The sequence below is a fragment of the Dryobates pubescens genome, chromosome 22 (assembly GCF_014839835.1).
Source record: "Dryobates pubescens isolate bDryPub1 chromosome 22, bDryPub1.pri, whole genome shotgun sequence".
In the NCBI taxonomy this organism is placed as follows: Eukaryota; Metazoa; Chordata; class Aves; order Piciformes; family Picidae; genus Dryobates; species Dryobates pubescens.
Window position 1 is genome coordinate 15,510,050 of NC_071633.1, and position 24,511 is coordinate 15,534,560.

Sequence of the window (24,511 nt, forward strand, 5' to 3'; positions counted from 1 at the left end):
GGGTTTTTTTTCTATAAAGTAAAAAAACCCCACCATTCCTCTTGATGTGATAAATAACATGACTTTTGCTCAGGCTGTAAATAGCAGGTTACTTAATCATCTGCTGTTTAAGTACCTGTTTTGTTATGAAGTGAAACTTTTGAAGAGGATCGTATTACATGTATAGAAGCTTTCTGCATCCTTAAATATTAATCCTCAAGTGAAAACACATTGAACGTAGTCCCACGGTCACCTTAATGAGCCTGAGCTGCTGCGTCCCAGTCTCTGGTATCCCACGTAACACGTTCCTTGCCCCGAGTCGGTGCCAGCACTAACATTTTTACAGCCTCTGGATGACCTTGGCAGGAGGCTGGGGATGGGGAGGTGAGGTGGGAGGGACACGCTCCTGGGGGGCACAGGAGCAGGGACAGGAAAACATGGCTAGCTCTGCAAGGAGAGGGGCAGCAGGGCACCTGCCTGGCTTAAGATAGATGGCAGTAAGGGGGAGTTACAGCAGCAGTTGCTAGAGGGATAAGCCCCTGGAAAGGGAAAAAAGGGGAAACAGAGGATGGCCAGAAGTCAAGGTAGATGAGACAGGGTGGAAAGGTGCAAGAAACAGCATTTTATCGCAAGGAAGAGGAGCACGGTGGACAGGAAGCCGCAGGGAGGCTGGGGAGAAGGGCCCAGGCAGGTGCCGAAGTGCCGAGGGAGTGATGTGAGTGGGGTGTGTGCTGCCCCGTGCCTGGTACCGCCGGCACCGCAGCTCAGGGCGATGCCAGGGCAAAGGCCTGCCCGGCCCGGGGAGCCTGTCCCTCCAGCCTCCGAGAGAGCGGTCAGAGAGCCCTCGCTGGGGCTGCAGCGCAGAGGGCAGCGCGCCTTGCTTCGGCACAGGGTGTGAGGAGGCCGGTGTCGGGAGGGCCCAGAACTGCGCTCGCAAGGATCGGCGCAACCCCGCGCAAGGAGCCCGCAGGCCGCGTCCCCGCTGCGGCCGCCTCCGAGAAACAGAGGAACGGGGAGAGAAGGCGGCACAGGACCCGGCCGCTGCCGGCTGCCTGGCGGGCGCGATACCAGGCGACTCCGCTGACGCCGTCGCCGGCCGGGGCCGGCCAAACTGCGCACCGCGCTGCCCGCCCCGGGGCGGGGCCGGGACCGGGGCCGGGGCCGCCCCCCTCCCGCTCCCCGCAGCGCATTCGCCGCGGGGACCCCTCTCCGGTGACGTCACCGCTGCCTAAAAAAGCGGCCCGGCAGGCAGGGAGGGCAGCGGTCAGGTAGCCGCCGGAGCAGGTCGCGTCCCGCCGCCGACATGGTGTCCCCTGTCACTGTGGTGAGTGCGGGCCGCGCGGTGGGCAGGGAGGGACCGAGACCCGCGCCCCCTTCCCGAGCGGCACCTCCCCCCCTACCCGGTGCCCCCTACCCGGTGCCCCCTACCCGGTGCCCCCTACCCGGTGCCCGAGCGCAGTGGGTGCCCAGCTCCGCTCCGCTCCCGCCTCTCCCCGCGCGCCCCCAGGGCGCGAGGCAGCGACCGTTGGCGGAGCCCCGCCGCGCGCCTGACGCCTCCCGCGCCGGAGCGCACCCCCCTCCCCCCCCGGCAGCTGTTGCTCCAGCGGTGCGGCTCCCGCGCGGCTCTCCGCCGCTGCCATCTCTGTGCTTAATAACATCTGCAGCACATCTGCTGGGCACTGACCGCATCTGCCGGAGCGTCTCCGAGCCCTATGGCCGGGGCTGACGCCGCGGCAGCGCCCGGAGCATCTTGCTGCCCTGGCACCAGCAGCCGGAGGTGGCTTTGCTGGCCAGGTAACCGCTTGGGCCAGGGCCAGCGCGCCCAGCAGACCTTTCCGTAGGCTGCGCGACCTCCCACCGAGGCATCGTCGCCCCTGAGCTGCTGGCGCTTCCAGTACCTAATGCCGCTAGACGGGGATGGTGTCACTTGCCTGTGTCGTGGGGCAGTCAGGATACCCAGTTACCATAACCAGCAATAACGTAGCGACCGTCTGCTGGCCTGTCCGTAGGTGACGTAGCAGCACATCTGGACTGATGGAGCACAGCTGGTAACTGGAGTGGCTTAGGCTGGCTCTACCGGGTCCTGGCCCTGCAGGTGGAGGGGTAGGGGAGGTGATTCAGTGCTGAAAGAGGACAAAGCGCTCCCAGCCAGCTCAGCGGAGAAGCAGCGCTGTGGGACAGGCGGCTTTGTGTGCTCCTGGTTCTGGAAAGCGAGGGCTTGTCCGAGCACACCAGCATGCTGCTGAGCGCTGCAACAGCTGCGACCTGGCGGTGGGAAAGTTGTCCGGGCTTCGCTGCCGCGCTAAGGCAAATTGCTGCAGCTCCGTTATCATCCCGTTTTGAAATGTCTTGGTGAATGGGCGTTCTGCTGCGCTGTGCCTCGCAGGTAGAAATCCCGGCCTTTCCCCCTGCTTAGCTCCCCACTTGTAAATGGCTTTGCCAGTTCCGTGCAGCAGCTCGCATTGTCTGCTGCTTCAGATGCATTTTCTCCCAGTTATTAACGTGTACCTGGTAAGTTCATCAGCAGCCTGGGGCTGACTTTTATCTCAAGAGACAGAGGGAAGTAGCTTGTAAATTATAGCAGTGTGGTGCCAAACCTTTTTTTTTTCTCTTCAAAAATAACTACAGAGTTTGTGCTTCTGTGCCATAAGCTGAATTCACCCTTAAGCAATGCTTTTGCTTACAGTGAATCAAGCATGTGTACCCTGGGAAGAGAAATCTTGTGCTGGGACAGTACTGGAGTGGCTTGAAGCTTGTCAGAATTGGTTTCAGAATCCAAAGGTGGCAGTGTTTGGTGGTGAGGCTGGTGTATCAGGGTGGCTGTGCAGGGTATGCTTGAATGAGCTTTGAGGGGAGGCAACAAACATGCATGTGTTGGGAAGGGTGTTCGTAGTTCCAACTGGAAGGCTTTACCTTCACCAGTAATTATACTTTGGGAAGGTAACTTGGGACAGAAGATAAAAAAACCCTCAGGCTTTCTTAATGTGCCCTTTTGACCCTTCTGCTCTGGCTTCATCCCTGGCAGATTGACTCTTTCACTGAAGACAACTAATACAGGTGTCAAACTGTGGACATCTGGAGGGACAGCGAGACAGGAACTGCCACCAGAGCTGCAGCTGTTTACCATGGCTGTAGAGGTGGGAGGGGAAGGTGTCTGATCCTCTGAAGGGCTCAGAAAAAAGAGCTGCGAGCTATCAGTCTTCTAAGGAGCAGTTCTTTGCACATGGCCTTGAGTAGGATTTCACCTTGCTGTTCCTCCCAAGGAGCACACCATGCTGTGGCCCACGGAGGGCAGGCTGAAATGTCAGAAGGCACTGCCCGGAGCACAGCGCAGCTCTGGCACAGCTGCTGGCTGGAGCTGTGCAGAGGGTGAGAGGCAGTATGGTTATTGGGTCAGCTGGCTCCCTCCAGCAAGTCACTTGCTGAAGGGAACAGCAGTGGGCAGTTGGCTTGTCCGCCCTTGGGGCCTGGACTTATCTTGGTGTCACACTGCCTTTTGGGGCATAGACTGACCAGGAGTTGGAGCCATCATGGCTGTTGCTGCTGTGGCACATGATGAGGACATGGTCTGGGAGGGGCAGCACTGAAGGCACAATCAAATTAGCCAGAGGAATTGATTTGTCCACGGTGTATGTCCCTCCCAGTACACTGCAGCTCAGCCTCAATGAGGAGGATGCTGGAAAAGCACAGCCCTGAGTGCCATGGTTTTGCTTCCTGTTCTTACAGTGATGGCCTCTCTACATAACTGCAGCAGATGGCCCTGACTGCTCACACACAACCTGGTGTCCTGCATCTCCCCCCTGTCTTCTTTAGGACACTCTTGTAACACGAGTCAGAAACCCTGAGCTGTAGGCCTGCTGTAAACTGACAAATGGAAGAAAGCAGTCAAGGAGGCAGGGACCACAGGGAGGAAGATACAGAGAGATGCAGCTAGGACTGCTTGTTTGTGCTGGCTGCCAGGTGTGCATCATGGCCTGGGGGTTGGCATGGCTGCCCAGTGTGCAAGGAGATAACACAGCAGTGTGCAGAGCTAGCCAAGCTGCTCTGCTTGCAGCTGCACAGCTCAGATGTGCTGAGGGAGGAGCATACCCTACAAATAAACAAGGCTGGGGCCAAAATACCTTTTAACATGTTGTGCCAGGTTCTCAGGTGGAATAAAGCTCTAGGGTCCTGCTGATACCAGAGTCTAGACTTGCATGGCATGGCACTGGGCTGTGATAGAGAAGATGCATTTGTCTGCTAGCCCTGTTCCAGCTGGTGAGCAATGCTCACTCCGTTGGGAAGTCACCTTGGTGGGAAGCTGTCGCTGCTAGCTCTGCCAGGCAAGCAGGAGCACCCTGCTTAAAAATTAGTGTTTCTGATACTGCCCCAATGAAGAGATGCCTTTTTTTCTTTTCCCTGCATAAAGCAGCATGGGCTCAGAGCCTGTGGTTGGAGAGCAGTGTTGATAAATGGTGTGTTTCCTTTGTGGATACGTGAGGTGTAATTCCCTTCTTGTTCAGTCATCACTGGTGCGAGCTTAATAAAAGACCTCTCTGAGACTGCCTCCTTAATGATTTTTGCCCTGGTTTTTATTTCCCCTGCTGTTGGTTAAACAGTTTTTAGCATGAGCCTGTGGGAATTAGCCCTTGCCCTAAGGATCTTCCTGCCCAGCAGGCAGCATGATTGCAGGGGCCACATGTGCAGGAGGTGAGCCTGGAGATACACAAACATTCTGGCATTTACATAATGCTCTGTGCTTGAAGGGACTCTATTCTTTCCCCTAAAGTGAGGGCTTCACACCACCTTGAGGAAGACAGGGCATGTGAAATGGGAGTACACTAACTGGCTGAGAATAGATGTCTTTTGGGGGACACTTAAAATGATATCAGGGTGTCTTTTTTTGAGCAAGATGAACTATGGGTCCTCATCCCTACCACATTCCCTCTGCACCTGGCTTTTACCTGGCCTAGCACAGTCCTGTGTGTGGGAGGGAGGTGAAACGCCCTGTTTGGGACAGAGTTTTGCCCAGAAGCCGTATCTTAACGTTCCTCATCCCTTTCCCTTTGCCCTCTGATTTGCATTTTTAAACAGGTAGCTGGGTTGGGGAAGAGTATTTGTTTTCATTGGACCAAGCAAGTTCAGCTCTCAGCTTAGTTCCCTAGGTTGGAAGCAGCCAGCAAGCTGCTGGGAACAGCTCTTCACAACCTGTTGGATAGATGCAGGATAGCACTGTGGGGGGAGTATGAAGGTCACTGACAAGACCTGGCCAAAAATTCTGAAAGGTACCATCTGAGAAGTTATTCACCTGCAGCAAATACTAAATTGGGCTGAAGAATTGGGTGGGTATCATTTGAGCTGGAGAGGGACCAAACCATACTGATTCAGATGAATACAGAGACCTGATGTAAATAATGTTGCTTAGAGACTCTGTACTGTGGGCAGCTGCAGCAGTGGGGGGGGGTGTCTAAGCATAGTTTTAGTCCATAAGCCTCAAACTGCTGCTGAAAACAAGAAAGCCAGAGCACTCTTGGAACTATTTCAGCCTTGGCTTCTTAAATAGAGGATATATTATTTCTGCATTAATGAATGAAGGGTTAGTAACCATCGAAGTCAGAATGGTTAATTTTACTCGTTCTCTTTGTTCATATGCAAAATTGCTGGTTTTTTTTCTCATTTTTCCTCATTACTTATATACATCATAGAGGTTTTATTATGCAGGAGGCTTGTAAACAGCCACATTTATATACCACACAGACAATTATGGAAAAGCAGCACTTGTGTAAAAAAAACCCACCCCAATCCAATCTGAATGAATTACAGAAAATGTTTCTAAACCTCTGTTCTCAATGAAGTAAGAGAGGGAATCATCACCTAGGTAAGCTTAGCAGGAGCTTAGTAACATTTGTCTGTCACACTTTCTGGGAGAAGCCTAAAAGCTTTGGTTCTACTGAGGAAAAAGCTGTGCTGATTTATGCCAGAGAGAGCCCAGGAATAGTGTTACAAGTTATTTTTTCAGACTGAACTTGCACATTCTTGCTCTGACATCGAGTTCTTTGCTGTGGCTGTTGCTACGAGAGGGTGGGCTTAGATATGGGTAACTGCAGTTGGAGGCTTGGCAGTGCAGGCTTCTCTCACGCGCTTCCCGCTCCCAGCGCGGCTGCATTAAGCAGTTCGTGCTGATCAGTGCTGCAGATTAAAGGCTTCATTAACTCAAGTCTATCACTGGAGTCACACATGTCTGCTGTTCAAAGTGTGCTTTGTACCCTGAGATTATGGGTCAGTTCAGAAGCCTCTACTTTCACATAATTCCCCTGTGTGGACAGAGAAGCACTTATTCCATCCTCTTTTCAAGTATCGATATCCAAAATACACAGCGTGACACAAGAGCCAAAGTTATCTTTCTCCGTGGGTAACTGCATAAGAGTGAGGAAATAATAACTCCAGTGAAATTAGACTCAGAGGAAAGATGGCATCTGGAACTTGTCATCTGCTGGTGTGTGGAAACTCTTGAACAGCGAAAAGGTTATTAGTTATATAACTCTTTTCCCTCCCCGAGGCCTAAGTGGTATTATATTAGCACTTAACTTTTCTTCTGCCTTTCATGTCACACAATGCTCAACAGATTGTCATTACAACACAGATACAGGTTTTGCTTACTGCAGCATGCCCAAGGTGATGGGTGTTGCTGCTTGTAGCCCACTTGTGCCCTTCTTCTATCCATTTCTCATACTGCCATAATCTAAACAGCATTTAAGCTAATGACAGGTTTCTATCTGACAAGTATCTCAATCTAGAGCTTCCCTCCAGGGAATGATGAACGTGAACAAGTATCCAGGTGACCTGGAGCAGAAAACTGTGTCTAGGAGATAACATGCCACCAGAGCTCAAAGGCAGTAGATGGGCTGGGTGAGACCTTTCCTGTAAGATTTCAAGCATGCTGGGATGGGAAGGATTTCAGACACCCACAGACAGCCCTGGGGCTCACACTGCAATCTCTGACCCAGAATTGCACAAGCAGTGTCGCTCTGGGTAAGCAGAACTTGCCATAGATTCATAGAATGTTTTGGGTTGGAAGGACCTTAAAAAGCCATCACTTGTCCCCTCTTGTGTTAACTTAATGTCGCAGTCTGATCTGGGAGCTGCAAATTACCTATTAATGAGGATGGTGGTTGTTTTGATTCACCTTCCTATGAGCTTATGGAAATGCCTTGTTCCTACCAGCAGCCTAGTTTATCCCCAAGCCTAATTCATGTAGACTACTGCAAAACATTTACTGTCCAAGACTGAGGAGAGATGAGGCAAGCCATGTTACTGTACTAGCCTATGGACTTTTGCCAAGTTTGAATGGTGAGGTTTCAATTTTTCTCTCTCACCAGCTTTGAAGATGAGAAGCCAGTTGTCTTCTTGTAGAACTGCAAGCTTTTCCAGCCCCTGCCATCCGCCTTCCCTTCCTGTCCCAGTTCTGCTTCCCTGTTGCTATTGCAGAAACCTCACCTGCCAGGCATGCACGGATCTCTTGTGTAAGCCAGAAAGGTGAGCTGCAGAAGTGCCTTTTGGATGCTGGAGGCAGTTGCATCCTTGGCATATCTTTGTGTACAATGAGGTCTCTTATGCTGAGGTTGTTCCTGGATGGAAGGGCTTCCCTTCCCTCCCAAATACCAATCCTTTCTGGGAAAGCAGCACGTGGCAGGGTAGAGCTTTGCCAAGTGCCTGTTCTACACATCCTCACAGTGCAGCCTCGTGATGGGCAGCTGGGGGACTCCACCAAGTACATAAATGTTGTGGGGGGCAAATAAGGCTGAAGATAGGAGAGTGAAGGCAAAAGGTGGATTTCAGCCCTAAGGACAGTCTGTGTGTGGATAGATCCCTCACTGCTGTTACCCTAGAGACTGACAAGGAAAGAGGTAACAGTTCTCCCAGGAGCATTTTGTTTTGGGTCTGCGCCCATCTCAGACTGGAGAGAGGCCCCAGCCTTGCCACACAGCTTGGAGGGCAGATGGCAGCCTGTTGCCTTTGAGGGGCCTGCAAGAGGGTGCTGCTTTCTGCTGTGGCCTTGTGCCCCACAGCCAGCACCTTGGGCTTGTCCAGGCCATCGAAGGAAATGCTCAGAGTAACAAAACTTATCACTTCTTTTTCCTAGGTAACAGAAATCTGCATTCTCTTTCACAGAAGAATGTGATACAAATAACATGTCTCTTGAGAATGTGTGTTTGCAGCCTGGAAACCATCCCTAAGATGAGTTGTGGAGACTTTTCCATAAGTAGGAATTTTTTTTATCTGGATTTTAGTGTGACAAGACAAATAAGTGTCCCTTCTCATGCTGAGAGCAATTGCCTGGGACAGCCACTGACTGCGCAGTTCAGAGTGCTGCTGGCTGGCTCCTGAAGCTCCCTATGGCTTTACAACATCCTCCCGAGGTCCTGGGCAGCATGAGGGGACACAGCCCCCCCCGATCTTGCTCTCTGCTCTCAGGGTGCCTGCCTGGTAAGCAAAATGAAAAGACAGATCCATTGTGGTTGAGGTTTTAAAACATCTGCAAGGGGTTCTTCTGCGAGTGTTTACAGCAAAGGAAATGTTCAGAGAGGCTTGCTTTCTGCCACACACAAAGGAAGATCTGGAATCCCAGGAGGGAAAAGCAATCTCTGCTGACACAAGATGCTCTCAGGCAAATGCTATTTTTTTTGCTTTCATTTCTGAGAGCCTATGGTCTACCCTGAAAGCATTAGTCTGTGGCAGCTCCTACAGCCTTGCAGACATTTGAGTTCTCGACTGGTTTAACATTGTTGGTCACTGGCAATGGTGCATTGCTAAGTGTACTCAGAAGGCAGCTGCAGACAGCTATAGGATTGCTACCCATGTGGTGTCAGTCTTTACTGCTGCAGCTTAAGAAAAGGTTTTTAAAGCAGCCCTGCTTGTGGTCCTGTGCTGGTCCAGTAGGCAGGACAGATGATGCTTGGTAATGAAAAAGAGCAAGCCCAAACAAAACAAGACCTAGCAAAAGCTGAGTCTAGTTCAGGGTGAAATGTGTTCATCTGTAATTTGATTTCTATGAGCTAACATCTGCTGAAGAAAGGCTTCCCTGCAGTCCCAGAAAGCCAAGGGCAGATGCCCCAGTGACTTTGTAAGGTTTTAGCTGGTGTAGCAGTATCTCACTTTGTCTTGATAGCAGCAGGTCCTGCATATGGAGGAAAGTCCAGAGGCAAGTGTCCATAGCTTGCTGACCACATTCACCTAAGCTAACATGATTTCTTCTATCCAGAACAGGAGATACCTTTATGGATGCTGTGACTCTGTGAGTTGCTGGAGGGAACATTGTGGTCTGGTGTCTCAGAACAGCTTTGGGCAGTGTTATGGTTTAAAAGACAAGAGGCAGGAGTGGGCTTCTCATGCAGCAGGCAGTGCCCTGATGTGGTGGTAATTATCTCCTTGGCTCCAGAACCACCTGCCTCTACTGCAGGCTGTTATGGGACTGTTCCCTCACATTTCTAAGGTCTTTTGCCAGGAGTGTTTTGAAGGTGAGGCTCCAGTTTCCTAGTTTCCTCTGCCCTTAGACATCCCAGGTGTTTGCAGATAATTTGTTTTGTTAGCTTGTGAGTATAGCAGTGGAGAGTTGCAGTGTCCAAGAGCTCTCAGGTCACATTGGCTGCTGAGCCCAATTGGCCTTGTCAGCAGCCCCATGAGTGCAGTCAGCGTGACTGCTCAGCACCCACTGCTTTTCAATTGCTTCATTAAGCACCTGAAGACAAGAGGACTGCTGTTGTATTTGTATGCCATAGGCTTTGCTGTGTGAGTAGCAGTGGTTCTCCTGCCTTAACTTGAAAGGGGCTGAAGTGAAGGTTGCCAGCCCCCTTTGCTGTTGTCTCTCTCCCTGACCACTGCACAGGGATTCCCACTTGCAGGTATTCTGGTGTCCTCTGGAGAAAGCCCCAAAGCTTGTCTAATGTTTCTGTCTTTTACCTTCCTGAGCCATTTATTTAAGTATCCTTTGTACCTCGTGTTCAGTGCAGTTTGCTCCTGAAACCTCTCCTAGACAATCCCCTTCAGAAGCTGACTCCCATACAGCAGAGGACAGGGGTTAGGTGGAAGATCACAGCATGGCCAAGGCAAAGCATCATGTAGCACAGCCTTCTCTGGAGCAGCGCCTCTGTGGCTGGGGACAGACAGCAGACGCTGGTGGAGACATCACACTCGGAGAGCAAACGTCAGCCGAGAGACCTCTGCAAGAGCCGCGTCTGCAGTCTGCTGAGCCTGGCTCCCGCGCTGCCCAGCTGGCTTGGCACAGAGCGCCTGTTCGCGGCTGTCCTCGCCTGCCGCCGCTCGGCCGGGTGGCCACGCCGTGCCCCGCTGTGCCCGGGCGTGCTGCAGGGACCGGAGCTGCGCTTTCCCCTGGGAGAGGCTGGGGCAGGCGGCCGGTGCCCTGCTGCCAGGCGGCCAGTGCCCTGCTGCCGGGTGGCTGCGGGGAAACCGCTGCTCCCCATTTCCTCCCTTCTTCCTGCGTCTGGGTGCAAGTCGCTGAGAAGGTGCTGCGAGGTGTTCGCCCCCCCTGGTTAATCTGTAGGTTAGGTTGAATGTTGATGTGACTGCAAGCTGGGCAGGACTTTGGCTTGAAAATGAACATTTTTGTTGTGGTTCTCTCTGGTTTTTTTCCTCTGCTTGCAGCTGTGTGTGGAGCAGCCCAGCCCTGCACAGAGGCCCTTGCCAGGTGCCAATCTGATTAATCCTCACCCACTGCCTGCTCTCCTGTGCCTCTACCAAAGGGTGACTTTTCTCATGCCAAGAACTTGTGCAGCAATACAGCTGAGTTCACCACTGTGTGGACTGTGAGGGCCTGTGCCAACATTTAAATTGTATTTTTCTGGCAAATAGCCAGAGCTTGGCTTTAAGGAAAAGAAATGGAATATTTCTAGCTCCCAAGCCTGTGTCAGCCCATTGTGGAACAAAGCTGGGAAGTGTGGCTGGAGCTTATTTTGTCTAACTGGGTGAAGGAAGAGCATATCCAGGCTGCTGGGGTAGAGGGTAAGATGAGAGAAGCCAACAAACTAACCCTGATCTGCAGGAGGAGCTGAAGAGACCCTGAGGGTAGAAAGAGCTGCCTTGGACCTCACTGCTCCTGCCACATATGTCTGAGCTGGGAGGTTGGTCCTTTTGCAGGTGGGAAGTGTTCAGGACAGGCCCCATTAATTCTGGCTTGCACACAATAATGGGAGGCTCTCCTGACAGATAAAGCCATGGTTTTCTGACCACTTGTGAATGGGGCTGGCTGGGCAGCCAAGCATGAGCCAAGTTTCACTGCATTACCCTTGTAGGAGGACTGGAGGCCCTGAGTTGTGCTGGCGAGTGCCAGTAGCTCTGATAAAGCACTACAAGGCTTGGCAAAACTCATTGCATGAAGGAAGCATGATGGAGACACAGGATGATCAGCAGACACATTTTCCCAAAGGCAAATCATGTGCCACCTTCTGGATGATTCTTTTACAAGTCCGTTGTAGATGGAACCTCTATGAACTTGCCTCTGCTTGAGGGGAGGAGGGTTTGTCTATCACCTTGAATTTCCTGCAGCGTGTGGACTCCATTCAGGAGCCATCTGCCTTGGATGCCTGGCCCATGGCAGCTCTCACACAAACCTTCTTATTTATTGCACAAATACATTGCACCAACCCAGTATTTCAGGCAGGTTGATCAGCTGGTTCAGTAACTCTTCATCACCCTCCATACACAAGCACCTTTTCTCACACTTTACCTCAGGAACAGCTTGGCATGTACCCACCAGTGCCTTCCTTGACAAAAGGCAGGTGCTTTCCCCCCACTCATTTTGCTAAGCACAAAGATGGGTTTTCTGTAGGCTCTGCCTGATGGGGAATTCTGTTGGTTCCTCATAGTTCTGTAGAGGAGAGCCTGTGCCACATACTTGCAATGTCCTAACTGCTTTCCATCCCTAGGCTGAAGTAGCTCTCCCTCTGTGACTCAGACTGCACAGGGGACCCAGAGTGCCTTGCAAAGAGCCACATATTCTGGGGAATGAGAAATACAAGCCAGGGGATTGCAGTGGCAGCATAATACCTGGCAACAAAGCCACATAAATATTTATTGGTGCACAACTTGGGGTAAGAGCTATTGGCAGCGCAAGGCCGAACCAAGGCAGGGTGCAGGGTGCCAAAACCCAGGAGAAACAGCTCAGCTGTGGACACACAAAATGGTACTTGGCCAGCCAAGGCTGCTGGGAGGAGTGGGTGGAGGACAACAGCCCAGGCTTTTTTTTGGCCTGTGCCCACAATTATGCTCAAGTGTTGCTCAGTGGAGTAGCTGGGGCATTATATCTAAAGCACTTTTCCTGGAAAGCAGCATTTTAGAGCCCAGTGAGCAACCTGCCACAGCAGGTTGGCACACAGCTTTTATGTGGAAGAGGCTATACACTGATTTTCTGTGCAGGCTGGTGTAGGACATCTGTGGAGGAGAGCACTGTTGGATACTCCATGTTCCTTCCTGGGACCAGTGTGAGGCTTAGGAACAGTGAACATTGCCCTGCTTTAGCACGTCAAAGCAATCAGCTTCCAATGTTCTTCGATACCTCAGGTTCAAGATGTCTCCCTCCCTGTGATAGCTGGAATTTCTTCATCCCAGTTGCCATGTAGTTAAAGACAACTGGCTCCAAAATGTTGAGGAGAACCAGAGCACTGACTTACAAACAGCCATGCCTCTGTGGATGCAGCTAATTCTGGGGTAGAGGAGCTAGCTGTGCATGTTTTGGCTCCGTTACGTGCCTGCAGCAGTCAGTGCGGGCTGACTGTGGTGCAGAGGAGCAGCACAGATGTTCTCAGGTCATACCCTGTAGTGAGTATTGGTTTACACAGATGTGAATCCTGAGCATCTCCCAGTGCTGCATAGCAGGGAAGTGCAAGAAGAGATCATCCAGCAGGGACCCCTAGGCTCTTGGCGAGCCACCAGTAATTAATCTGCAGATATAGCTTACAAGCTATTGTCTGAAGGGTTTGGTCATCCTCGTGTGCTACATCTTGTGTTTTGCACACTGGGAACTTCTGTCAGTCCTTCTTACCCATGGTTACTTCTTCAGGTCTGCCATTTCTTCTATAACTCTGTTTCTTCATCAGTTAGCCTAACCTCTTATGATGTCTTACACCAATACCACATCACAGCATGATTGGAATACTTATGTAATAGCATCATCTGTCCTGCTGAACAACAGCAATGAGGAGTATTTCAAACTGGAGCAGAATGGGAACAGACAAAACAAGCAGGGATACTGTAAACCTTTGAATCCCTAGCTGGGAGGTGGATATGCAAGCCCTGAGCCTCCAGAGAGCTGCATGTGCCAGTACCAGTTTCTGCCTGAAGATCACAGAATGGTTGAGGTTGGAAGAAAACTCTGAAGATCATTTGGTCTAAAACCTCTAGGTGAGAACCAAGACTGAGCTTCCTCCTAGTCTGCCTAAATCTTGGAGAGTTTGATTTGGTTGGATACAGATAATTTAACAGATGATACTTTCACTGGAATTCCACAGAGGTAGTGGCTTTACAACCATGTAAACTAATTTCTAAAGACTTAGTAATGTAGTCCTAGCAGTTGAGAAAATGCCTTAAATTATGCTCAGTTTAGAAAGTCAGAATTTGGAAATACTTGCCATTGCATTCAGGATGTTTTTGTGCTGCATTTCAGCCCAGAGGAAAGAAGCAATAGGAGAAGAAAAGGAGTAGGAAGAAAAATGTGATGGAATTTGTAACAAAATGGCAAAACCCATCTTAAAGCTATGAAAATCACATGGATTAGCAAAAAGGACCTTGTCACCTTCCTTAATGGCACAGCCCCATCTCACATTCTGTCTTGGGACAGAGCTGCAAAAGGAGAGGGGTGTTTTGATGCAGCCAAGAAATAATGTTCCCTTCCCTGAGGTACAGGCAAGTCCAGTCATGAATGATGTGCTTGGCTTTCCTCAAGCCAGCCTCCACTCACTGGTACATGGTTTCCCTATGCCAGCCTTAACTTGTCCTCCAGGTGGCAAGTTGCCCCATCACCTCTTCCCAGGCCTTGGCCACGTATCCAAACAGAAGTAAATCCTCCGGCTTCACCCTCTGGTTTCCTCAGTTTTTCTTGGGAGACTTCTGAGTGTTTCCAGTGCCACACCATCCCAGCAGGATGGGCTGGCCAGCACTCAGCTGCACAGGCACCTCTCTCTGGGTAAGTGGAGTCCCTCATGGGGCCATCACTTGGGTTGGAGTCAACACAAGGGCTCCACTGAGCTGCAGCTGATCATTCAGTAATGGCAAGGGCAGGTTGGGAAATAACTCATTTGATGAGTACTTGTAGAAAAAAGTGTCAAGGATTAAAGCATTAATGAGTGGATCTATGAGGTTATTCTTATGCAAGGACTCTAACACTGTAAATTCCAAGGTTATGAGTGAGTAACTGAGACTGGAAACTCCTTATGCTTGAAAAATTCCTTAATTGTTATTAGAATGGAAATACTACAGACCATTATTTTCAAATACTGCTGGCTGAGCTTGGAAAATTCATATTCAAATAGTAGGAAATGGTAATTTTAAGGTTAGCAAGCAACTATAATCTTTCAGCACAAGTGCATATCTTATAGCCAGTAAGGCCAGGCTCCTGGGGAAAATGACAAGTGTAATTAAAACCTGTCTCATCATGCATGCACACAGGGGAGGGCAAGCTGTGATTGTAATGGTGACTGCTGCTAGCAGGTGTTTTGCTTTTAATATGAGGTATTAAATAAAACTTCCTGTGTTTATTAACCCAAATACTCTCCTGTATGCTTCTCCCGGTGCCTTTGGGACGTATGGCAGACAAGGCTGAGCTTGAACTATATCATGCAGCATAAACTTTTGTCTTCAGAGGTACAAAACCACCTACCTTATCTGGGACTGTTAGAGGGACCTAGAGCACTATTGATGCTGAAAATGCTTTCACAGTTTGTAGCTCTGGAGGTTGTTAGTTTTCCTTGCAGAAGCTCTTGGGCTCATTATGGCATGGTGGGGGAGAGGAGGAAACCCTGCCAGAAGGGCTGTCATCTGTTGCCTGCATCTAGAGAGGATGAATGTGATCAACTACATTCTTAATGAAAAAGAGTCAGAAGGGGAGGAGGCAGAGCTGGAGCTGGGCACAGGCTTTGGGTAGCCTAAGCCTGACGCATCACTTCAGAAGGGCAAGGTGCTGGCTCTGAAGGAGGAAGCTTGGCTCCACCCTTTCCCGTATGATATTTGATAGTTCCCAGGCACCCCCTGTGCTGTGAGACTCCATGGGCTTTTATGACTTTTATGTCAAGTTCATTTGTTATTTGTTGCCAGAATTCTCCCAAGGAGTGTAGAGAAGAAGTGGTAAATGGTGATTAATTTAGACAACCTAAGCAGAGGCCTCACGGCAGGCTCCCCGTGTAGCACAAGAAAGTTAACGGCTTGCTGCTGTCCCTTTGTGAGTGAATTGTGTAGCCTGCTTCTTTAATGGAGTGTTTAAAAATTGTGTTGGCAATAGCCTATGAATAATGTATAGAGGAATAATGAAATACCTTCCTGCTAAGAAACTGCTGGTGTGCTGGGGAAAATTCCATCAGATGTGAGAACAATTTTGAAAGCACTGTCTGCTTGGCATGCCCTTTATTTGTGGTCTTGTTTCTTCAGAGATTGCATTCCCTTTTTAGATACTGCATGTAAAGGTGTCCTCCACTGTCTCTGCCCCTGTCTTCCAGCTTCTCCAGCTCTCTTCTCTTGTGTCTGTAAGAGCTTCCAAATTTTGATGAGTTTAGGCTTTCATGACTGCATGCTGTAAGCGTGGAGATATTCGATGTGCAGTCTTCAGCTATTTGAGTATCTGCACCAAGGCACACTGCATCAAAGGAAGATGGAAGCTGGTTTTGTGTCACGGCAGTATCTCATGATGCAGGAAGCAGAAATGGGGCCAAGTGACTTGGAAAGAAAAGACCACTGCTTCTTTTGCAAGTTTTTGGAGCATGGGCTCCTTGCATGAGCATCCCAGAGTGTGACACACAGGTGTTTGGATGTGATGGACTTTGCAGTGTGAACCCAGCTCCATTGCCTCTAAATTCTGCACCATGTCCTCCTCCAGTGCATGAGGCCTCTGTGTGCTTTGGCTGTGACTAGTGGGAAGCTGTTGTGATGCTAAGCAGGTAAACCTTGATTGAGCAATGAAATGAGAAGATTGAAGCAACCTGTACTTGCAGGGGAGTTCTGGAGGTCACACTACCTTTTCTGCAGGAGGAAATAGGCCTCCTGAAAGACCCCAGGGCACAGCTCAGGCAGGCACCTGAGGCAATCCCAGTCTATTCCTTTCTTGTTTTGGCCCTCAGCTGCACTCCAGGAGAAAATAAAACCACAGCTTTGTTTTTCCTGCAGGGTTTTCCCTACCTGCACTAAAATGCAGAAGTATCACAGGGAGGCAGGTGAACACCATAGGCATCTTACCACTGCCCAGAGTGGTCTCAGCTAGGTATATGGTAGCAGGCCAAACTTGTGGAGTTTGTCACTCTGGTCCCTGCCTCTGCTGTGGTTTTGTTACGAGCAGCCTTGTGGTCAGGCTGCATTTCTGTGTCCGGATTTACACAGCAGAGCCCTGAGTCAAAAGGCATCCTGCAGTATGGGCAGTATGTTATTAGTGTATTGCTAGAGCAAACCAACACCTGATGGATATTGTTATTAGTCAGCTGAGGAGGTGGTATACTCCCCTGGGAGGCTGATGGGGTTTGAAGGCATGTGGTGATGCCAACAGCAACCTCCAGGCATGAGGCCATAGGGAAGAAGAGAAGATAGCAACTGGCTAAGCAAGAGGATTCACCAAATGTGAGGGAAGATCTGCACTTTTATTGGCTTGGCTGCTGGTAGATATTCCTGAGGAGTGCAGTCTTTTCACAGCTACAGGACAGGAGGGTGTACAGAAGGGGTCAGTCCAAACACAAGAGAGATGGCAAGGCCCACCAGAGGAGTTTGAGTGATGGCCTAGGTGTTTTCAGCAGAACAAATAAAGAGCAAAGGTATCCACAGCTTCCTCCATCTCCACCACACAAACCCCATCCTGTCAGTCAAGAAGTGTTTTCATCAGAGATCACAGAGGTCTAGGCTGGAGATTGTGGTCAAGTTCAGTGAGCCTTTCTGAGGGCAGAAATGCTGCTAGCTGGCAGCATACCTGAAAGAGCAGGCTTCAAAGGAAGGAGACAGCTCCATTAGGCAGTTTGTTCCACGGATGCTCCTCATGACCCTGGTAATTTATCTGTTTTCAATGTTTGTTTCTTTCAGGTGAAGAGTGAAGGCCCCAAGCTAGTGCCCTTCTTTAAAGCCACTTGTGTCTATTTTGTCCTCTGGTTGCCAACTTCCAGCCCCTCCTGGTTCAGCGCCCTCATCAAATGTCTGCCCATCTTCTGCCTGTGGGTTTTCCTCCTGGCTCATGGAATTAACTTCCTAGTGTCGCACCGGAGCGCCAGCCGCATCCTAGCAGGACTCATATTCTCAGCAGTGGGAGATGCCTTTCTCATCTGGCAGGAGCAGGGCTACTTCATTCATGGTGAGTGTGGTGTCAGTCCTAAAGGGGTAGCACAGAGGCCAGCTGTTACCCTCTTTATTTAGTAATGAGTTACTGGGCCACATGCTTTGTTTGTTCATGTACAGCTTAAGCCGCAGGCAGTGGGAAGCACTCATCCTTTGATTACAATCCACCGTGGCTAGAGGAGTCACACCACGGATGAGTCTTTCTCTTGAGGCTAGAGAGGTAGCTGGGGCAGGTTTGGTTCCCTGGCACGTGCTCACAGCATCTTAGCTGGCTGGAGCTGGGAAAGAAGCATGGCCACAATTCCTGGGGAAGAGAAGGGAACGCTCATGGCACTTGGCAGCTCCCACGAAGCTACAGAAGTATCTACCTCCTGTCTCTCTGCAGGGAGATCTGTCAGCCCCTTGCTACAAGGATCATAAATAGGACACACGGTGCAAAGGTCCTCAGTGGAGAAGAGGTCTCGTTTTGATAAAACAAGCCTATAGCCTGGAGGAAGTGTTTAAGTGGATGTTAGAAACCAAAGCAGCAGAAATCTTGTCCTACTTGCAGGTTCATCAGGATGAATCATGCAGCTTGTTGTACAAGAGATGTCTTGCTTGCCAGACATGTAAATGTGGTTGTGGTAGTTATGGTTGGACTTGATCTTAAAGGTCTTTTTCAACCTTAATGATTCTATAATTCTATAAATGATGGGGATTCAAAGACAAACCTCACCACAACGGCCTGTCTTCTCCATCTCTCTGAGCCAAACAAGCTTGTTCTATGCTGCTAGTTGCAAACCAGAACATGATGATTTAGATTAATCATTTGAAGCCATGCTGAACCTGCAACTCCCTGGCCTTGGACTGTCACAAGAAATCAGCAGCAGTTGGGTCCTTCACTAAACTGACTGGTGGGGGTTCTGAAGTCAATTTAGCCAGCACAGGAGCTCATGTAACACCCACCATTAACTGGCTGCTGTGACTGTCCCACTGGAAAATGTGATGAGGGAACTTTTCTGACTTGTGCTGTTGTCAGCTCTGAAAGTCAAAGGCTTATTTTCTCCCCCTCTCATGAGGTCAGTGTTTGGTTTTATTCTGGGATTGCCACAAGCTCAGTCTTTATGAGAGGGAAGTGTGTGCAATGCCCGATAGAAAAGGCCAAGTGCTCAGAATTTGTTTTTAATCCTGCTTCCCAAGAGCTCATCCCAATCTCACTAAAGGCTCATGTGAAATATTTTACTGATTTTTGATGGGGTTTAGATTAGCCCCTGAGCACTGGATCTATCTGGATGAAGCTTGGACGTGGTGCTGAGGAGCTCCAGGCTTATCCTGAGGAGCTCCAGGCTTATCCTGAGGAGCTCCAGGCTTATCCTGAGGAGCTCCAGGCTTATCCTGAGGTGCCAACCCCTCTGTGCTGACTGTTGTCATTCTCACTGGTGGCCTTCCTCTTAACAGAGGTGTCTGGCTCGTGCAGGTCCCCTCAGCCTGACTGCCTGTGCTCCTGTTTTGCCTCCTGCAGTTGTTTCTTGAGCTGTGGCTTGGAAAACTTTCAAGGCCTGATCCTTACTGTGACCGTTTTTGTACATGGACTGTTCTGAGCTTCTCCATTCCCATGTAGCTGGGATATCTCTGAGTTCCCTCTCCAGTTTAGTGCTACAGGGAGGTCAACCAGTCCCAGCAACTCAGTGTCTGGTTCATGTGTTCTAATCTGCAAATAGGTTGGATTTTTCAACCCTAGTCTTGCAACTAAGCTGTTGCTCTGTAAGTTTAGACATACTTTAATTCTTAAAGAGAGCCAAAGCACTCTTGGAGCATTTGGAAAGTCACAGCCTTCATCCTGGCTGTCTCCTGCCTGCCTCAGTCCATGCTAATCTGAGCTACCAGCTTCTGTAGTGAAGGGCTAAGGTTTGTGCTTCAGCAGCTGGCAGATAAAGCACACCACCCTGCTTTATCCCTCACCTCTCCTGCAATGCATGGTTTCTCCTGTTTAAAACAGCAGACTGCTGTTGTTGACAGCTGACAATGTTCAACCTTTTGACATCATTGTTCATAGGAATTCGAAAATTTAGGAGAATAAGAGGAAATCCTACATAAAAATGTACTTTTTGTTCAATTTCTACAGCTTTTGGGCTGAAGAAAAGGGTTGGGAACTGAACTGGTTTGAATAGCTTTTGAAACAATGAGTTTATAAAAGGGCAGTTGTTCATTATAGGGAAGTGAGAGCCTGGGAACCTGCTTCTGGCACACTGAACTTTATAATGATTTTTGCTGTTTCAGTCAACTAATGACACACTGGTTTTTGTATCTCACTGCCTGTAGAAGACACATTACAGTGTTAATGTCCATCTCCATTGATAGTGGGCACTTAAAAACAATTTATACATTGGGTGAAGAAGACAAGGACTAACAAAAAGGCCTGAGGGGGAACTCTAGGGGCAGAGAGGGGAAAGGAAACACAGGGGAAGGAAGCAGACAGAGAGGAGAAGGGCTGATCTACCTTATGTGGTTGTGAGGACCATGCCAAAGGTTGAGAAATGCAAGAGAAATTCACCTGTGATTCTATAATTCCCCTCCCTGGGCTTCTGCTTGGCTACCACATCCTGTTCTCTTTTCTTCTTCCTCCTTGTTGCCAGCTGCCTGCATGGGAGACACATTCTTCAGTTCCCCATCCCAGAACTCTCCTTGTGATGACACTGAGGGACAAAGCACTCTTCACTGCTAGGGTGAAGTAACCTGCTTCTTACTGCCCCCAGGGCTCTGCCCTTTCCCACACTGTAACACTGTGAACAGCTCTTGTCCTAAATCCCTCCTGGTTTCCTCAGTGCTGCGCCCATGATGTGTATGCAGTAGCTCTGTGAAACATCATCTTCTCCTTGCTCTCCTCTGCATTTCTCTTCCTCCCTCTTCAGGCTGTCCATTTTATCTAGTCTCACCTTGCAGACCAGGTCCCCACCAGCCCCTTCCCTGCTGCTCTCATCCTGCCACAGCAGAGCTTTCAGTGGATGTCCTGTCTGGTCCTGCCCAAAAGTGGGGAGACACTTCCCCTCCTTTGAGCTGCCTCAACGCAAGTGTTTTAGGATGAAGAAATGTCTGCCAGCAGCAGGTATTAGTGACTGCCCTTTACACCACAGCATCATGCTTTAAGTGTAAAGAGATGTCCTGCTGGAGGACTCAGCTGCCAGCTCCTTTTTCTCATTTCATGCTTTAGAGCTGTGTGAGAACTTCCAGCTACTCCTATAACCCTGCCAGGCTAAAGTGGGATAGCCTGGAGCTGCACCGTGTGTGGATCTAGGAACCAGAGCTCCAGAGGAGCTGGACTCAGTTTGGGGCCCATTATCTACAGCTGACATGATGACAATTTTTTGTCAGATGTTTTAGTGGCAAGTGAGTAACATGTGGGCAGTACCTTCCAACACCCACATCTGGCATTTCTCAGGGGTGTTTTGCTTCAAAGGGAAGCCGGCATTTTGTTTTCCCTGATTGATTCCAGCTAAGGTTCATCTGAATCTTGGAAATAGCCATAAATTGTTGGCAGATCACATTGGTGTAGTCCCTGAAACATGCCAGCTGCTTCTTCCCAGCTTGGGTTTCTCCTAGCTATGGGCAGAGATGGAGTAGAGGCCAGATTTAGTCCCTGAGTGCCTTTGGGTTTGTGGCTAAATACGGTCAGGCTTTGTGTCTGGGTTTGGAGGGACTGGTGGCTTTTTTCCCAGTTTGTTCCTGCCCTGCTCTGATTCCAGCCTTCCTGTCCCTATGAGCAAATCCCTTTGGATAGTTAGAGGGCATGATGTCGCCCCCATCCTTCTCTCCAAAGCAGGGGACTGGAACCACCTGAAAACCAAGCTTTGTTCCTTCTGCAGCAGCTTAGTTCACCTGGTCTCTCAGGAGGAAGGCTTGCATCACACCAGAGCTGTCCTTGGCTGCAGCTGTAGGTGCACTGGGGTTTTTCTTAGGCTGGGAGCATGGTGCTAAGGCTGAGCTGCTCTGCACAGGTGTTTATGTTAAAACAATCCCAAGTGGTCATTGTGGTTCCCACTGAAAGTGATAAGGGTTGCAACACTTCAGGGCACGTAAGGATGTGCAAGGACATCTAAGCTTGTGTTTGTTTGCAGCATATTTAAACCCCACATGTTTTGTCCTGCTACCAGCTGCCAGTCACTGATGAGAGGTCACACTTGCTCTGTCACTGCCTCTTTGCAGGTCTGCTGATGTTCGCCATCACACACATCCTGTACTCTTCAGCCTTCGGCATGAAGCCTTTGGACCTCAAAGCCGGCTTGTTGATGGGCCTTGTTTGCAGCTCCTGTTATGCCTTCCTGTACTCCTACCTCTCAGGCCCATTCACCTACCTGGTAGCTGTCTACATCGCCTTGATTGGCTTCATGGGCTGGCGAGCAGTTGCTGGCATGCAGCTGTGCAACGACCTCTGGACATGGACCAAGCTCTCGGCCTGCATCGGTGCGATGCTGTTCATGGTGTCGGATCTGACCATTGCACTTAACAAGTTCTGCTTTCCTGTGCCCTACTCACGCTTCATCATCATGGCTACTTACTATGCAGCCCAGATGCTTATTGCACTGTCAGCTGTAGAGAGCAGAGATGAAGAGGACTTCAGAAAGAGAAGCTAGGTGGAGTGCCAATAGTCTGTGAACAATGTGGGTTATATCTCAGGTGCTGTAGCTGCATTCACCCCTGAGAGAGATCTCCATTTCTCTAGGCACATTGGTGATGTTGATTTTGCTTCTTTGAAGCATTACCTTTGGGGCTTTTTTTTTCCCTCCCCCCAATGGCTTTCTCTGAATACAGCTTACTTCAGTGTGGAGCCCACATCAGGAAGCTTAGACTGTCCCTGCAGTAGTTACTCATTCGACTTTTCCTCCTTGGAAGTGCTGTACTACTGCATTTTACTTGTTAGTCTCAAAACTGATGCTGAATGTCTAGGGAGAGAAGAGCTGACAGAAAGGAGGTTGTCCATGCACTGTGCTAGAGGACTTGTTTTCAACAGTAGGCAGGCAGGCAGAGATCTCTGCTGAAGTCATTGGTAAAAATCAATTTAACCAATGTTTGTCTCCTTTTTTTTTGCATTACAAACTCAGTACACAAACTGGAGCTCTTGCCTCTGCTGAAAGAAATCTGGAGGTAGAGCAAACCCAGCATATCCAGATGAGGGATAAGCTTTGGAGTCAACAGCAGCATGTGGGGCAGCCCCAGCAGAACCAGGATGAAAGTAAAACACCAAGCAGAGAGCACAGGGCAAGAGGTGTGCTGACATGCAGTGCTGTGTGCTTTGATCGAGGCTGAACGCCGCTCCAGGGCAGGTCTGTAGGTGCAGGGCTTCCGCGTGTGGTGGAGTCTGGTGGGATTGTAGGCATCTAGGTAGCCAGGGCAGTGTGTTCTCCTCCACCATGTGTACTGAGAGGTACAAGGTGTCTGCAGCCACCAGTGACAGCTGAGATGTAATGGGCACGTGAAGAACCTTGATTTTTACAGGAGGACTCAGGAATCTGTCTCTCCCAAATGTATGTCCTGATTGCCCTTAGCATGGCAGGCAGGAGTCTGACCTTGAAGCTTTTCTTCTCTGGTATCCTAACAAATAATATTCCATCCACTCTTCAAGCTGTGGAATGCTGCTGCTTGCAGTGTCTCTCTCGACTCTTCGTGTGAGCATCTCCTGTGCTCAAGGCCCTGATTTTGGATGTAGGTCATTATTTTTTCCCCATCTGGTGGCAAATGATGGGCTCTGCACCACTTCTTTTTGGACAAAGCCCTTTTCAGCAGAGCTCCCTGCAAAGCACTGTCCTGTGCACCCTAAGTGCCTGCTGCTTCCCTCTCAGACTGAGGTGGACGCAGTGAGAACGCGCGTCAGGGCTAGGAAAGCCTGGTTAGTTCTGATTGTGTGCTGTCTGCCCATCTGCTGAAGCAAGATTACTTCCAACTTCAGACTCTCTTAAAAAAGATCTAAGCAGAGGTTGCCCTGATTTTGAATCCAAGCTCATTTGTGACCGGACGTGCGTTCCCCCTTCTTGTTTTTATCTAGCAGCAATCTCTGTTTCTGTTTGGAACTATCTTGAATGTGCTTTTCCCTTCTGTTCCTCCTAGGGCTGCTCCCCATGAATCCAGATGCTCCCCCAGTGGCTTTCCCAATGGCTTGTTTTTAAGACACTCAGGTGCACAAAGGAAGCTCACTGAGGGTTCTTGCATGTCTTCAGCCTTGCAGTCAACCAGAGCAAATCTACAGCTCAAATCCATACACAGCCCAACAGCCCCCTGCACACTCACATGGGCAGAGGGAGCGGGAAGGGCAGTCCTCCAGACCAGCCTTGTGGGCTAAAAGTCACCACACTCTCCATAGGCAGTGTGCCCAGATTGTTGCAGGTGAAAGCCCGGCACCAAGTCCCTGGCAAAGCAGGGTCTCTTCTTTGTGAGGAGTGCAGCAGGGGCAGCTGAGGAAACCCTGCTAACTCTGTTAGCTTTGCCCTTGGAGCTGAGGGGGCTCCTGCTCCTCCCCCTTGCATGCTGGGAATGGGTGGGGAACAGACTCCCATAACTCCTGCATTAGTGCAAATGCCAGTATTACAAACACCTGGGTTAGCCATCCTGACCCCCGGAGTCATCTGCTGCTTCTCAGACTGAGATCAGAGGGGTCAGCTGCAGTACTGAGAGGGAAAGCATTGTAAATAGCACAGCCCCATGTAATCTCTTCTTTTTAATGCTGTTGTGTAATATTGTCAGGATTCCTTCACTGGTGCACTGGGTCCTGCCTGGAGTAAACTGCTAAGGGGATTTAGAGCCACAAAACATCTTCATTCATCAGCATTGCTTATCTCCTGGCCACAGCTTGAACCCTGCTCTTCATGGATGTCACGTGCTGTTACTCAGCTTGACTGTTTGCAAATCTCCCCCTGCAACAGATTTACCCAGCCAAGAGGAAATCTAAGCATTTGGGGTGAACCCCACTGTCCCCCCAGTGTGTGAGGAAAGAGCCATTTCATTCTGATTCACGGTACCTTGTCATAGGACAGTCCAGCACTCAGTCCTT

The 24,511-nt window shown here is 49.8% G+C and overlaps 1 protein-coding gene across 3 annotated transcripts; it reads left to right on the top strand.

Moving 5' to 3' along the window:
* The first annotated feature begins 1,206 nt into the window (after positions 1-1,206).
* On the top strand, positions 1,207-23,368 carry TMEM86A (transmembrane protein 86A). 3 transcript variants are annotated; one of them, XM_009900024.2, is made up of 3 exons: positions 1,207-1,303; positions 17,242-17,506; positions 21,673-23,368. In XM_009900024.2, the coding sequence occupies exons 1-3, from the start codon at positions 1,283-1,285 to the stop codon at positions 22,098-22,100; spliced, it is 714 nt and encodes a 237-aa protein (XP_009898326.1). In that variant the 5' UTR covers positions 1,207-1,282; the 3' UTR covers positions 22,101-23,368. The 3 variants fall into 3 exon arrangements, with proteins under 3 accessions (XP_009898326.1, XP_054027965.1, XP_054027964.1); XM_054171990.1 differs by lacking the exon at positions 1,207-1,303 and adding an exon at positions 1,989-2,365; XM_054171989.1 differs by lacking the exon at positions 1,207-1,303 and adding an exon at positions 2,412-2,490.
* Positions 23,369-24,511: the final 1,143 nt, after the last annotated feature.